This window comes from Polyodon spathula, chromosome 22 (assembly GCF_017654505.1).
Source record: "Polyodon spathula isolate WHYD16114869_AA chromosome 22, ASM1765450v1, whole genome shotgun sequence".
NCBI classification, from domain to species: Eukaryota; Metazoa; Chordata; class Actinopteri; order Acipenseriformes; family Polyodontidae; genus Polyodon; species Polyodon spathula.
Window position 1 is genome coordinate 6055692 of NC_054555.1, and position 16463 is coordinate 6072154.

Genomic DNA, 16463 nt, shown 5'->3' on the forward strand with positions numbered 1-16463 from the left:
TTAGCAGTGGCTTCTGTCAGCCTCACCTTACAGCTCTGCAACTTAAAAACCATCTGAATACTAGAGAAAGCCTAGAGATCGAGACAAGCAGATTGAGAAGGCCAGCAGCTCAAACAGAAAGCAAAGAGAAAGGACTTGTCATTGCCAGCAGCAGAGGCATCCCTAATGTAATGGTACAATATGAGGTGTGGAGCTTTGAGGGGATCCATGCAAATAAAAGTGGAGGCCTACCTGGCACATGGAAATGTTTAGGAGCTTGGTACGTGGTGGGAGTGGCAGACCTGACATCGGCCTGGCTGTAATATGGAGAGCTTCTGCCACTTTCAGTGCCTACAGAGGAGCCCGGCCAAATGGAGGCATTAAAACAAGAACATGAGTGAAGCGAGGAAAGCATCAGAAAGCACTTCGTCTAAATGCAGCATCCAGGCAATATGCATTTAGCAGAATAAGAAGTAGATGCATAGAATACCAACAAAAAAAATCCATCTTTTTGTTTTTTTTAATCCGCAAAAATTTGCCATGGATATTTTCTGGTTCAAAGTTAATATTTGAATGGAAACTCTTAATGTACTGTACAGATTAATGGAGAGGATTGGTCTCTAACAGAGCACGGGACATGGAGGTCAAGTCACATTGGAGTTTCAGTCTTTATTGAAGAAACTCAAACTTTATTGACTAGAGAGGAGTGCTCTACAACCTTGACAATCTGTGGATGTGATGCCAACTGTAAATGTAATCATGGATGGAGATATACATAATGAAATTTAAAGATAATGGATGGGTAAGAGAGAGGATTAACTTCAATAGATATAGACCCAGTGAAGGCTGGTGTCTCATGATAAGAATCCATAGACTCATGATGAGTTTTTACAAGATTGGAATGTGTGGGCCTGGTGGTACTAGTCCAAAGCTTTTGAAACTTGCTAATTCTAATGTAAATGTACTAGTCCTTATGTGAAGTCAGAATCAACAACAGCTGTTGGGGTCCTAAAAAATGAACACTTATAAATGTAGATTTATTGTATTAAAAAAAACAAAACAGATACAATAAATATTAATGCTCATTCCCAGATACATTGATTGGGTTTCTGCATCTGCGTTCCCCACATTCCGAACCTCAATAAAGTCTGTGTGGACAACACCGCTGACAGCATATTTCAAGTAGCATATCATGCTGGGTCCTCACAATAGCGTGTATACACTCCTGTTTGTACCAAAAGTTCACGGTTAAACCACGGTGATGATTAAATTAAGAGATTCAAATTATAATTCAATGTCTCAAAATAATGCAAAATCCGGAATGACAAGGGAATATGAAGGGTTTCAGTTCTCAGTGTTTTGTAAGCATTATGAAAGTTTGTTCAGAACAGCTACACCCCATTAGAAAATTGACTTTGCCTGCATTTTTTAAATGCAAGCTTGTGAAAGTGAGTATATCTGTACATTTTCTTTAAGCACTTGCCCACAGGACTACTGAGACACAGACATCCACTAGTCTGAAGAACCTGGAACTAAAGACATGTAGTAATAAATGTGATCAAGGAACTTCATGAGTCAGTACAGAGGTGCAACATTGAAAGATGTTATGGTTGTGATAGTGAAAGTCTATGGATAAAGAGGAGATTTGGGGCTCTTTGACCAATTCTTGTACTTTCTGAGAGATTGCTCTTGAAAAAAAAACACAACAGTTCTTTGGTGCTGCATTTCCAGACTTCTGACAGATTTTCATCATAGGGCCTAGGATTAGAAGATATAGATGCAGTAATTCCTAAACTCAAATATCGAAATATGGCACAAGTTTGGCTGTGCAGCACCAACATATTTCGGAAAATAGGTGATCAAAAATAGCTTTGGTCCTAGGTTTGTTCTTGGAGTGTCCCCAGTCTCCTCCACTCAAGCAAACCACAACATGGTCCTTGGCTTACAATAGCTTCAAGATGCTGAAATATCCAAGAGGGAAATGTGAGGACCACCAGATTTATGTATTACATCCCTTGAGCAATGAAAGTCAATGTATCCTTTGTGTTGTGTGAGATTGAGGAACCACCTGTGGTTGTGGGGGGATTTTACTGAATAATAAACTCTGAAATAACATCTCAATAACCTGTAAAAGACCAAAACGAGTCCTCCCAGTTATGAGTGTGACATTGCAGCACCTTATATGTGAGACTGCATGACTTTAGTGGGGCAATGGGAGCCCAGGTTCTTATGGGTGGGGTGGGCTTTTGCTGTTGTAGCTGCTTAAGCAGCATTTGCTGTGAATGGGGTTTACTCTACAAAATCTACAAAAGAATGGCATGTCCCTGCCTGTGAGCCTGCCTTACCTGATGGGTAATAGTGCTGAGGAGAGCGGGGCACAGTGGGTGACATTCCCTGACGACTGTAACTCAGGGAGTCTATGTATCCGGGGCTGGACGACCTTCTCTGTCTCAGATCAATACTGTCATAAATGTCCTGCCAGGAGAAACAGCCATGTTTTCACATTCAGTGTTACAGTGCATATCATCAGGGTGATTTTCAACATTGAGCATCAAATAAACTTGCAAACCTACAAACACTTTCACAGTTGTATGACCTGGGTGTCAGTAACATCATATATTATTATATATTTTCTATTATATTTTTCTACTTTCATATTAATATTTTGTATAGCAATAACTACAGCTGTCATAAAAGACATAAGCACATTAGAGCATCTTGTCAGAGAATCTGCATTTTCAAGAAATCAAGATTAGTTAGACGGGATGAGCTGGGACTTCCACCCTTAATGGGACTCATGTGTAACTACAACAGCTAATACTTAAATGAACTGCACAAGCTGTAAGAGCATGTAAAATAGCACCATTTAATTGCTTTTGTAAAAGCACTCAACTTGTGCAGTTTCAAGTTTAATACAATTAATCTGGTCTGGAAGAGTTTAGATTAAATGTATTTAATACTCCTCAGGGAGTGAGAATTCCTTTTTTGGTTAAAACAAATTGCATGAGCCTGAGACAGCTCCTTGTGTGATAAAGCTCCCTCTAAAAGCAAATATTCTCCAAGAGATTTATTGTAAACCCATTGAGCTTAAGTAGGCACAGATTCATTGATTATTGCCCACAAACTAGGACTTCATGTTCACATGTTATTTTGAAAGAGTAAATGGAAAGTACCTGTGAGTATGGTGAAAGGGTTCCCAGAGACTGCATGTAACAGCATAAGAAATGAAACAGGAGTCAGTGCCAGTTCACACAATGCAACCCATGCCTTTAGAGTAATCGCAGCCTGCCACGCATTGACGGAATTCACAGCACTAAGCAAAGTCACAGCTTGCAAAAGTACTGGTTGCTGATGATACAAGTGTATCTGTGGATCTCTTCAATTCAATTAAGAATAAAGCACCTGCAGAGTTATTTAAAGTGGCTTACAATTGCATTGCAGCACTGCTTGTACAGTAGTGTAGTTTATGTTATGTACTTGTTAAGGTATAAATTCATTGTTTGGATGGGTTTTTAACTTTCCAAAAAATTGTTCTGTAGGGAAGATGGATGACGTATGGTTTTGAGCAAGCTGTCTTTGCACAATTCCAAACATGATAAAAAAAAAAAAGATAAAACAACTGTACAAATGTCACACAGTGCACAAACAAGCAAACATTAAAATGCACCTCATTGCAATACAACTGTTACTACATTACATTAACCACACTCTAAACAGAAAAGCCAGGGTTTACATTGAATACCTGGGGCTCAATTCAATTATATTTTAAGCAAGGAAAAGGCGTATGGGGAATTTATAAGTGAAGGCGGAGAAACATTCAATTGGAATTAATGCACAGTATCCTGTTTGCTTGGTGAGCTGTACGAAATGCTTTTTCCCCAGTTAAAAAATATTGAATCGTTAGTCACAGATAACAGACTCTGGCCATCTTTATTACCAGTTATGTAATGCCAGTGGCATAGAGTTAGAGATGTTCAGCATGGCACGCAAAACTATCTTTTAGAGAATTACTCACAAGAGTATCACTGTATCATGATCACTCTATGTTCCTGCATTAGGTTAGTTAAGGAACAGAAAACAGCGATTGACAGTTAAAGCACATTTAAGATTAGTTTCTGGGTCTCGGTACCTCCCCATAGCTGTATCTTTCTAGTCTGTCATCTGAGGTGTATCTGTGATAGGGCTCATAGGAAATGAGATCAGGCCGCTGAACATCATATATAGCTTTAACCTTAGGAAGAGCAGCCAGATCTTTGTACTTAAGGATCTCGTTTTCCACCTTTGCCTAGAGAGGACACAAAGAAGAGGGATGAAAAGAATTACAGTACAGGCTGAAGGTCAAATATGTATCCTTTATAAATAAAAGATAACATGGAAAGGAAAAGCTAAATGAGCAGATGGAGATCTGTGAGATGACCAAATGACTGGACCACCGACACAGACTCTTTTCAAAAGCAAGAAGCACAACATTACATCTTGTGGATCCCCCTACCAAAGTTGTGTCTAAACTGCTCTTAACAGAAAGCCGGCAAAGTGAAAGGAACTGACAGAGAAGTGATGTTCAGTCACAAAGGAGAAGATTACTGTTTTTAGATGTTCCTTCTTTGAGTTTCACATCTGTTTATATACGACTTCCATAGGATAATCTCTACTTTCATTTTCTCGTTCTGGGACAACATGTTTCCACAGTCACAGTGAAAAGCTGATGGCTTTATAGAAAGAGTTTATAAAGGAGACATGATGTCACCTTCCTGCCTGGAGTTAAAAGACAAAAAATCCTCTAACCATATTAGGAAAAACTGCATTAAAATAACACCCAAAATAACAAAAGGTAATGAAAGACCTTAGGACATGGTAATAAATTGACTAGTGTGCTTTTTGCTCTTTCATGTTAGTGGTGCAGATGGCAAGCGAACGACAATAAGCACATATAATGCTCTTCAATTTGAAACAGCATTGGCTTATATTAGCAGATGAGGTTTAGATGAGGATTTGATTTGTACAGGGCAAAGCAGAGATGTAATAAACTTCTGTGCAGGAAAAATGGGAACATAGAAATCACGCACTGTATCGTTCACTTTTCAAGACCATGCAATCAGTATGCAAGGTCCTTATAACACCAGATATAATGAGAATGTATGCATTCAGCGGGAATTACTCACGCAAATGACACGGTTCGGAGAGCCAATGCTGGACCCGGGTGGAGAAATTGAGGTTTCAGAAGTACGTCTGTGCTGTAAGACCAAACAAGCATTGCGTAAATTCCCCACAGCCTAAGGGAAGCTAACCTCTGAGTACAAACGAAATAGAATCAATGAAATGAAATTACTCCTGTCACCAAGAGGATGCGAACGTAGGTAAGTGTGTTTTGCTGTTTCTGCATTCAACAGCAACTATAATGCGTTTTTTATTCTTTACAGTTTTTTTGTATCTATTAAAAAGGCCTAACAATTCTTACCTTGAGTTTCCTCTCAGCCCTCGCAGCCTGTTTACACTGTGGGTGCCAAACCGCTGATCCTAAATGAGCAAAAATACAACTTCAAACATACTGTATACAGTAGAAATTATTACTTAACTGTTAAGCCATGGAATACTGAGGGTCAGTTATTCACACAATTACACTATATTTCTGTGGAAAGGTATTCCAACATAACACCAGAGCATTTAACAACAGTAGCAGTCACACCTGTCCACAAGGATATAAATTAACTCTAATAAAATAAGAGAGACGAGGCATGACCTGTTGTATAGATTGGAGGAATACCCATAGCAGGGCTCTCTTTTAAATAATTCACTACAGTTTACGTTATTGGACTTTATCACCTATACATTTAATTTAAATTGCACATTTGAATTACACTTAAAAAGAACAGTGATAATTAGATATTAGTATTAATTGTATCAATTATTTATTAGCACCTTTTCTCACTAAGACTTAAACATACTAATCCTTCACAAATATGATTTAGACTAATTTAAAGTACTCCCCAAGAGAGTCAAAATTTGATTTTAAATGATTTATTCCAGGCAGCTCTTCCACTTTTTTTTTTCACCAGCTACTACAATATAAGAATCATGTATATCTCATGCTTTAAGTAACACTTACTGTATAAATAATAAAAAAAAGTATAATAGAATTTGTATCACTGCCAAGTATCCTACTGCTCTCAAATACATGTATTTCCCTTTTGTATCCTATATGGAGGTATTTCATATGGCTGCCCTTGTGAAGCTGATTTAGCTTTATGTCAAGAGGATTAATGATGACCAAGCAGAGTTACAACAGACAGTGCCAGAGCTGATATTGGGGTCAGGTTATGAGTTTAAAAGTCCAATAATTCACAGCAGACAAATGTAACAGTGAGTTACGAGTTGCACCTTGAAAGCATGTTTGGGTATTTGTACAAATTACATTGTGCAAAGGGAAAACAAAACGGTACAGTATACTGTACTGGTCCAGTGTAAATTTGAAGCATCTTTAGTGGTAAAATGAAGCAGGCCTCTGGGGTGTATTTTCCAAGCTGCTGTGGGGAGGGTTGCATGAGATGATATTAAACCTCATGCAATAATGCTGTCAGACATTTTTAAATCTGCAGGAACCATGTATCTGAAATGAGGAACTGACACACCACATGATTCAGTTATTCAGGGTAGACTTTAGTCTGCTTGCTAAAAACTAGGCCAGGAACACGCTGTGGCGTTGCCAGGTGACTTGCCCCGCAATGCAGAGATTTAAATATCCCTGTTCATTGTGCGTCATCATTTTTACTGCTGTGGAGTTCAGCTGCTAACAAAGCTACGCAGAGATACAAGATTCATACCCCTGTTCACTGTGCTTCATCATTCTTACTGCAGTGGAGTTCAGCTTCTAACAAACTTATGCAGAGGAACAAGATTCATGGGGCCGCTCTCAGAATAAATTTAAAAAAAATGGATCGTGTTTATTTAGAAGTGTGCTCATGATACAGTAATATAGGTCCTTCATTCTTAGCGCCAAACAGAAAATCAAACCAGCCTGCCTGTCCACATGACCTCTTTGTTCACTGCCTAACAAGCTTAACCATCTGCTGTCTTGCCTTTGCTTTTGGATACAAAGATGTATGGCAGTCTCACTTTCCACTGTCATAACACTGTCATTAGATCTATAGATCCACCATGGGCAGCCAGAAACATGACTGGTTTGGATTGTAAAGCCCAAAGTGGTACTGCCAACGCATTTTAAAAATACATGGTAAATCATGGTAAACTATGGCAAATGTATGTGGAAACTGAAAAAATACTATGCAAATTTATCAGGGTAGACTTTTATAAGGGGATCCATAATGATCATATTGCCAGGGCGGAGAAGCTCAAAGCTGCATACACCATGCATTTCAGAAGTATCAGAGCCTTGTTGCGGAATCGGGAACTGTTCTGAGGACATGCAGGACAATGTTAACAGTATTATGTCAAAAATAAGCAACTCTTGTTTTTAAAATGTGTAAAACAAATTGACATTGTTGTATCGTTCAATAATTGTATTCCCAGTCTGTATGTTCTACAGTACTTTTATATCCTGTACTCTACTTCTATTTCAATGATCCATCTTTCACACGATTCAGTACTCTCACCGCACTAGCTGAAGAGAAGCATATGTTGTACTCAACCAATCTGATATGTCGACTGGGTATCTTGCGGCTAGTCTTATATTTACAATCATGTTCTTTGAGTTACAGCTCTGTGAAAAGGAACATTTTAACTTCTCTGCTCCTAGGCAAGTATCAGGTGCTCAGTTGGGCAGCCAATCTGCACAGTAATTATCCATTTGTCATGACTTTGCAGCAAATGCTTATGACTTTAAAAATTACAGTCATTTTTTTATGTGTAATTATATATTCATTACATCATACCTAAGGAGAACTGCAGTTTAAAATTACACAATGACATCAGAACGCATTCTCGTAACTCTGTTCAACATCTTATCAGGGACTAAAGAGATGATTTACAAAAAAGCATGGAAGAATTTGGGGGCACACACAGTAGGCCTCCATAATACATATGAATACAAATGCATATTTCAAGTGCAAGAGTAGAGCTGACATAAGAGACTCACAGTGGTCTCCAGTAAAAGCACTGCTTGAAGTGCAGAATGATTCATGCAAGTGTTTGAATCCCATGTGTTGCTGACTCAGGGCCCACAGGGGGCACTGCATTGGGTTTTTGACTCTCACAGGGTTTGAGTTGATAATCATATGTGGCTAGTTCACTACATCACATTCTACGATGAGTCCAGGTGGAGACTTCCCTAGGCTGGTTCCTGGCTGGCCACTGGGGTTCAGTAGCATGGTAATATCTGTTGATTTCATATCGTCATGACCTCTTATTTTTAATAGCTTTTATTGCTGATGAGGTACGCCTGTATTATACTGCCGTGTTAACAGATGCCACAAAATGATATAGAATAATTTGATAGTAAAATGAATGAAACTTTACTGTGTTTAAATGGCTCTCATCCTCCCCATTTTAAATGTATCATCTGCCAGCTATTGCCATTTGAATCAATATTAATGACTAGTAGTTTTTAGATGCTGTTTTTGAATGGCTACCTTATAAGCCACATCACCGTGCTGGCTATTTTAAATTTAAATTTCCAAATCAGCTCACCTGTGAGATACATCTCTTCCCCTTCTGTAAACATCATATTGCAGCGAGCACATCTTGCGCATGTTGGGTGGTAGTGCTTTCCACCAGCCTGTAAAAAACAGGAAACATGTCATGAAATCTACATCATGGATCTAAATATGTAGCCTCTTAAAACCTAAATATTTCAGATAGCGGTTTCCACAAGCTGTTAAAAAGAACAGCACCTGCTGTACCAGGTTTATTCCTTGCTAAAAATGCAAAGTATTATTAATAAATTACAGTTGCTTTGTTCATCTTCTTCAAGCATATGCTGGAAATAACGAGCATGGTTCGAATCTAAAACCATTTTTTGGGAGAATTTATATTTGAAAATCAGTTTGGTGTCCTTTTCTTCTTCTCCTGTCTCTAATTAATCATTTTCTCATACAAAACCTTTTACAGGAAGGTGGATTAACATCTGAAGAATAGAAAACCCTGCCTTGTTTATCTTCAGTCTATTTCAGCAAGAACAACAAAAAAAAAACACACACATGATGTACTGCTGTGCTGAGCAATGCCACCCATAGTTACTGCTTTTAAACAGCTCTCATATTCATATTATTTAATTTCTCAGCTATTGCAATTTGAATCAGTATAGATGGAGAGTCGTTTTGGATACTATGTTTGAATGCCTATTGTATAAGCCACATCACAGTGCTGGCTATTTTACCTGACAGTAAGCAAAAGCAATGAAAAAATGTAGTAGGAGTTATTGAGGTAGCATTTCCCTTGGCTAGTCACACATGGCTCCACAAGGACCCACAATGGGAGGGGCTTATTGTTGACTGAATTAGTAAACTGGAGTGTTCTTTTCAAAATAATTTGATGGAATTTGTAACTGTCTTCTGCTTGAATATGTTTGAAAGTCCCAATGGTCGACTGTGTAACATCAATAAGGGTTTCCCTGAGAGAATGTACCACCGGGAGCACATTTGTAGGTTTTCTAGGCAGGGACACTGTGCTATATCACAATATTTATTTTTTCCAATATCAATACAAGGTTCAGCAGTATTGAAATGTTACCCTTACTCCTCAGAAGCACTAAACGCAATTCTTGTTTAACAAAACCAAAGGCAGCAGAACTGCTATAGTTTCTCTGGTGGGAGGTTCATCAGGCAGATTTTGCAGAGCTTGATTCAGTACAACAGACTGAAAGAGAAAGACAGAGTGATTCCCAAGTCCCAGCAGCTGAGTTTTAGAGTTTGAGAGCCCATAATGAGGCGGCCTGACAGATACTCCTCTCTGTAGTATCCAACAGATGCCCGTAATCAGGAAAAAAAATGGGACACTAGGTGTACGGCAAGCCAGGAAGCCCATTATACCTGAAAATTAGTGATGGATGGATGGAATGTTGAGCAATGGATCAGGTGACCTGGAGCAGCCAATCAACCGCTTTAGACAAGCAGCTTCCAGCTACAAAGCATTCACCAGTGATTCAGCACTTCATTCACAGCATTTTATCATTTAACCTTTTTAACGTTTTGACAGTCCCTCACTTTAACACACACAGCAAATGCAAAGGGAAATATGGCAAGGTCAGGCAACTGCTCTGAGCAAACTGCAAAATGACATTAGGATCAACAGGATAACTAGATTTTGCTTAAAGAAAAGTTATAAATAATCCTGAGCCTTTGATGACCACCTAATAAAAGGTGCAAACCATTCAGGGCAGAAACTAAGGAAATTCACCCATTCTTGCCAGAAACCATCCCTCCCCACATCTTTCTAACAGCAGCTTTGCAGCTGGACATGCAGAGAAGGTAAATTAAAGGTGTGATGTATGCATGGTCTCAATCAAATATCAGGCACATCCAAAAGGTTATTCCTTCTTTTCTATGTTGAATAAATGAATGCAATTTAAACATATCCCCAGCCCCTCTAGTTATTAGTGCAGAACCCTGTCTGTCGTGTGTATACAAGGTCGTTCAAAAGGAAGGAAGAAATTCTTCTTGCAGGACAGACGTTTACCTATGTATTAAATGGAGAGGTAGAGATGTGTGCAGTGTTATTATATCATATTATACAATACAATAACCATGTATGCAATGCTAATGAATTCCTAAAAATATAATCCCTGAGAGCCCTTTAAAACATAATTATTCAGAATAATTAGGAAGGAAATCTCATTATATTGGCATTATTGTCTGATTGTACTTGAAGTGTTTAATAAAAGAAGATTCTAAACCCTTCAATGTGTTCTGCCCAACATCAACATGACAAAAAATATTGAACGTACATGTCTTCATCTGTGAGCTTGAAAAGAAAGCAAAGGCCTAGTTGTGTTTCCATGACAACTGAATGAGTTTTAAGAGTCCCAGGTTTGAGTTTTGGAAAATCTAAAACTCAGTGCTGTAGGGAAGACACTGATTGGATCCCTTGTGAAAGAAATAAAAACCTACATCTTCGTGGAGGGGAGCAGAACATGTACCACAGTAAAAGGTCAAGCAAAACCAAACAGAGCCTTAATCCAAATCAACACAGAAAACACATACTAATTTTTACGAAGAACAGTGAATTCTTGCTGATTTAGATAAAACATACAGTAAACACACAGGAAATGAAGGATAGTAATCAGGGCAATTTAGTACTGGAATGAAATGTCATAGCTATACTAACTAATAGGTTCTTCTTCTTGTTGAGATTCACTTCATATAATTTTCTCTTTCAATTTAGTCAGGAAAAAATAAAACAGTTGAATTTGTTAGAGAACTGTTTATGTATACATATTTGTGTAATCAATAATTAATGCACAGCACTGCATAGCTGGCAAGCACTTTGACTGGAAACTCATCTCTGACAACTCCATAGTCTTCCAGTCAGTGTCACTGTAGAACAGCGATAGCATTACGTGGGCATTACGACATCACAGGAGGAAAGAACACTCCAGAACAGAAACCAAACCAAGAAACCCACTGTTGCAAGGTTACTTACCTCTAACACTCTTCCACTGATATATCTATCACAGGTCTCACATTTAATTCCAAACTGGGAATGGTAATCAGATTCACAGTATGGAACTCCATCCCTGGGGAGAACAAAACACAACACTGTTTGGTAAAGTGCCAATCTGGGCTGTAGCATTTTCTTTCTGCTTTAAACTTTTTCCTGTAAATCTATTTCATGAATCTATTCTCATTTCAAAGCTATAGAAACTTCCTTATGTAATAACACGATGCTATTAACAACACAAAACTTAACTCTTCAGTGTCTCTACAGGACTCAGATAAGATGCTGCTTCTATTGAATATTGAATTAACTAAAACGATCAGTGTTATTATAGTGCTGCATTATTTTCTGATTATTACCCAGAAACTGTTTAGGAGCAGTATTTGATGACATGTTGTTTATATCTAACTTGGCTTATCTTGAAAAATACAGTGAATATGGGTGCATATAACAAGAAACTACAAAATAGCAACATGATTTTTTATGCTAGCCCTTTTTGTTTATTTTTAGTTGTGTTAATGTGGAACAGCACTGTACTGTGCTATATTGAATAGATGCATAATTATAACCCACCTCATATTAGAAGACGAATGAAAATGTAATTATAAAACATGAGCTGTTTATGATTCCAGTGTTGCATCCTTCAAAATGGCATTAACTTTAGCTGCTGTCTCATTCCTTCCTCAAACCCGAGGCAAGTGCTCTGACTGGCTCTGTGCAAACACGGTGCTACTAACTGGTAATTATTTTGTGACAGCCTCTGGCCGATGAGATCAAATCTTTAGATTTTTCTGCGGTATGCTGGGCTACAGAGAATATTATTGATTTTTTTTTTCTTCTCTAGGACTGAAAGACACACATTAGAGTGAATCTTTTCTGTGACTCAAAATAATCTTGTTTTTTATTTTTAATAAGACATTTTCTTAAAGCTATAGTCATAAAACCTAAGGCTATGCCATCAGCCATATTTATAAATCATTAGTATAGCAGTAGATGGATAGACTTGGTAATGCTTAATTTATTTAACAACTAGGTTTAAAGTACAGGGATACCATTACAGGGCATTCCTATTAAATATTATAGTTTTCATTTACAAATGCCCCCTTGTTTGTAGCTAATTAGAGGGCCCATGTCTGGAAGTTGTGCTCGTTTGTCTAAAAGCCAGTATACATACTTGCTGATGTACTCTCCTGTCAACACAATTCCACATGTCTGGCACTTGAAGCAGCTCACATGCCACTGCTTCTCCAGCGCTAATAGGGACTGTCCTTGTTTGATCTCCTCTTTACACCCAGCACAATCTATAAAAACAAAAAAAGGGAGAGAGACCCATGCGAAACAATTCAGAGAGCATCATGAATACATGATTAAAGGTTAGCGCTTGGCGCGGAAGATTTATTGCGATGACATTAACTGCAGTGGATTTTCTTCGGGAGGGTTACAGAGCTATTTGTTTTCATTGTGCTGAAGTTTAGCTCAATACAGAGCCAGCTTCCCCAGAGGCATGCAAGCACGGGCTGTCAGTGCAGAACGTGGGGAGTATCACACTGCAGCGAAGGAAACATAACTGCACTATAACAGACTCCTCTAACTCTGTGTTACCCTTTCCTTATCAACAACTCTAAATGTGGAAAAAACATTCCATGTGAAATCCAATTTAACAGCTGTAATTGAATGCATGTGCTATCATCATCTCAAAGTTATCATTACAGCCACTGGAACTGACATTGAACATATTTCTCCAGCCACTGCATTCATATAAATCTGCCGGCAGTATTTTTTAAAAGGCACAGTGATATTTGTAAGTGGTACAATGAACATCTTGCAAACAGCAGAGCAGAGTTCATGCTACAGATGTTTAGCTGCACTGTGGCTACATCATTGCTGCTATCTTCAGTACATAGTAACCTCAATTCAAACCAGTATTATACAGAGTTGCACAAGTGTAACAGTACATTGCATCCCTGTGTAAGTCAGTCTAAAATCATATGACTGGAGTGTGCTGTATACATTGCATTGCTAGATAACATAAATGTTTTATCTCCAAGGCAGAGTAAAACTGTGCCATACATTACTGGGCTAAATCAGATGACTATTGAGTTAGTAATAGCAGGGCATCGACTGCATGGCGCATAATCAGTGTCAAAATATGACGTGGCTCAGCCCTTGCTCTTTCCAATGTAGTGCAACAGCACAAGAAAAGGTGGCTGACATTTAATCAATTTAAAAAAAGAACAAGTCAGGCTCGTAGTAATCCCTGTGTGCCTACTCAATATGTTATGTGCGAGATAGAGATATTGAAAAGGTTTCTCATGTGAAGGTGGAATAAAGCCCATCAGCAATCAAACCCCCTCCTTTAGACTTCATGCATGTCCCTATTAAGATAAATATAGCCTATGTATGTTTGTTAGACATTTGAAGAGGTGCTGTTTTAAAACCTCGTCCCAGTCTGCATTTTCTAAATCAACACTGTAACTTAAAGTGAACGTAGCACTTATGACGTGCTTCAATGGTTACCCTGCTTTTTTTGAATTGTTATTCTTTTACTGGTGTTTGTCTCTTGAGAAAAAAAAAACGGATGCCACCTTGTTTTGTAAAGAACTGATTATCCCGTTACAATGAAAAGCCTGTCAATAACACAAGCTCAAGTCACGGCCATGCACAAAGCAGAAAAAGAGGATGAACTAGATATAAACATTCTCACACACTGATAAAAAAGCCAACTCAAATGTTGTTTGTGTATCTACCTTGCCTAACCATAACAGCTTCGGCAGGATTAGTGAAATGTTTTATCTCACATACAAAGCTACTTTTAAAAGAGGATCTTTACAATGGGTTATAATACCTAAAGCCTACAGTCACTTCAGGCAGGAGCAATTCTATTATAAAAACAACCAAAGCTTGCGATTTCCCTTGAAATGATGATGATGCTTTTTTAACCCTTAATTATCCCAACAGACACATCCTGTGCGTTGTATATTTACCAGACTGCCTTCCTTTCCATTTACTGTGCGCCAGAATAGACACACGGAACAGGACACACACGGACTCCAGATCATTGTTATTACTTCCAATTAAAACCAGTCATTGCAATGTTTATATACAAAGGTACAGATCCCATGCGGGGACGGTGTCCGGAGCTTGATATTCAACGCCGCAAGCCAGGAATCAGCATATCAAAAGGAAGCAGCAGGGTAATACAATTAAGCCATGTGACATTTGTGTCTTAAAGGAATCATTACAGCCAGTGTACAAACATGGTGTCTGCAATCTTCTAACATTACTGAATTGACAGTAGAAATAATTGTATTGTTATGAACTTCCCACAGTATATGGGTTCCTGGGTAAGCATGACACGTACAGTACCCTATATTCCTGTGTATGCCGGCCATTGTGGAAACAAACAGTAGTTATATAAGGAACCTACAGACAGTTGTCAGACATTCTCATTCTCTTCTACATGGACGAGTGTTGCTACTTGCTAAGCTTACTTTCTTTTGGGTCGCTAATATTTTCTCAGCATATCTTTCTATCAAATCTGCACCAATTTGGGTCTCACATCAGGTTTAAATTCAACATTTAAAAGGTGCTATCCTTCTATTCCTGGAGCCTTTCGTGATATCTTTGTCTGAGAAAGCTCACTGCAAACTGGATTCTGCTGAAAGTCTTGAATTATTAGGGAAAATGATTAGATTCAAAATTTTAGTGCAGGAAATTAAGTGTGCTGAGAATGAAAGACTGATGCTGTCAAAGACTCCTGGACTCCTTCTCCTCAGCAGCTGCCAGTATTGAGACGATCTCCACTTCGCTGAGCAAGCAAACCACATTTCTACCTGACAGTCTTGTCTGTGCCAAACTGAATTTTATTGCAATCAGAGAAATACTGAACATGTCAGCAGGTATTCCATTTAGAATAACGCTGCGTTAAAAGAACTTCAGAAACACTGAAATAACTTATTTTACTCTAACAGTGAGACTTTGTTTGTTGTGGTTTGTATTTTTTTATTCTGTTTGGTCAAGGTCAACCAAGTCTTGTCAACTTGTATTTTACAACACTCTATACACTATTCCTGCATTAACAGCATTATATAGCCTACACTGTTCCCCTGTATTTCTAACACATAAGAACATAAGGATACATTTGATATATATATATATATATATATATATATATATATATATATATATATATATATATATATATATATATATATTAATATATATATATATATATATATATATATAATATACGCGCTGTAGCAAATTGTCTGAATTCAAAAGGAGTTTATTAACAGCATGAGGGCTGCAATACCCCTCATTCACAACAGGCATCTTGTTCACGGCTACAGGTCACTAGATTATTGATGGTTTTTACAAATAATTGAAACAGTTAATTAAAAGGAATGACAGAAACCTTTTAAATTGTATTCTTTCAGCCACCGCTGCCTTAAATCCACATGAATTGCTACCGTGTCAGTTTATTGCAAAGGTCATTGATTAAATGACAGCTGTAAGCCATTCGTCATCATCACCCACTTTCCAGAGGTCTGAGTCTCATTTATCTCCCCTACCTAAACTGTGCTTTCAGACTGCAAGGCTTTTTGTTGCTCTATTTTTAAACCACATTCCGTGGTTCTTATTTCTGCACTGCTTAGAAAAACCCTCGCTCTACTCCTCCAATACTGAAATGAAATATCTGTCCTAACCTCCCTGCTTTGTCACTCTCCCTGTTACTGAACATTTAAAGCTCAATACTTACGGCTTGGCCCATGAATCTTCACAGGTTCATTGCTGCTGGCCAGGGTATGAGAGCACTGCTGGCAAACACAGCCTTTCCCACTGAAAGTCACTCTGTCTCCAATGGGGAAAGCTTTCCT

The 16463-nt window shown here is 38.2% G+C and overlaps 1 protein-coding gene across 8 annotated transcripts in view; it reads right to left on the bottom strand.

Annotated features, from left to right (window-relative positions):
* Positions 1-16463, bottom strand: part of LOC121297115 (actin-binding LIM protein 3-like) — a 74043-nt gene that overhangs the window by 12033 nt on the left and 45547 nt on the right. For 4 of the 8 annotated variants that reach the window (XM_041223158.1, XM_041223159.1, XM_041223157.1 and 1 more), the window contains exons 4-13: positions 16346-16461; positions 12761-12887; positions 11572-11665; positions 8623-8710; positions 5438-5496; positions 5142-5213; positions 4109-4264; positions 3153-3182; positions 2325-2454; positions 232-330 (exon numbers count right to left, since the gene is read on the bottom strand). In XM_041223158.1, coding sequence (XP_041079092.1) covers positions 232-330; positions 2325-2454; positions 3153-3182; positions 4109-4264; positions 5142-5213; positions 5438-5496; positions 8623-8710; positions 11572-11665; positions 12761-12887; positions 16346-16461 — 971 coding nt within the window. The remainder of the gene's footprint in view (positions 1-231; positions 331-2324; positions 2455-3152; positions 3183-4108; positions 4265-5141; positions 5214-5437; positions 5497-8622; positions 8711-11571; positions 11666-12760; positions 12888-16345; positions 16462-16463) is intronic. The other 4 variants (XM_041223163.1, XM_041223162.1, XM_041223161.1 and 1 more) reach the window with 3 other exon arrangements.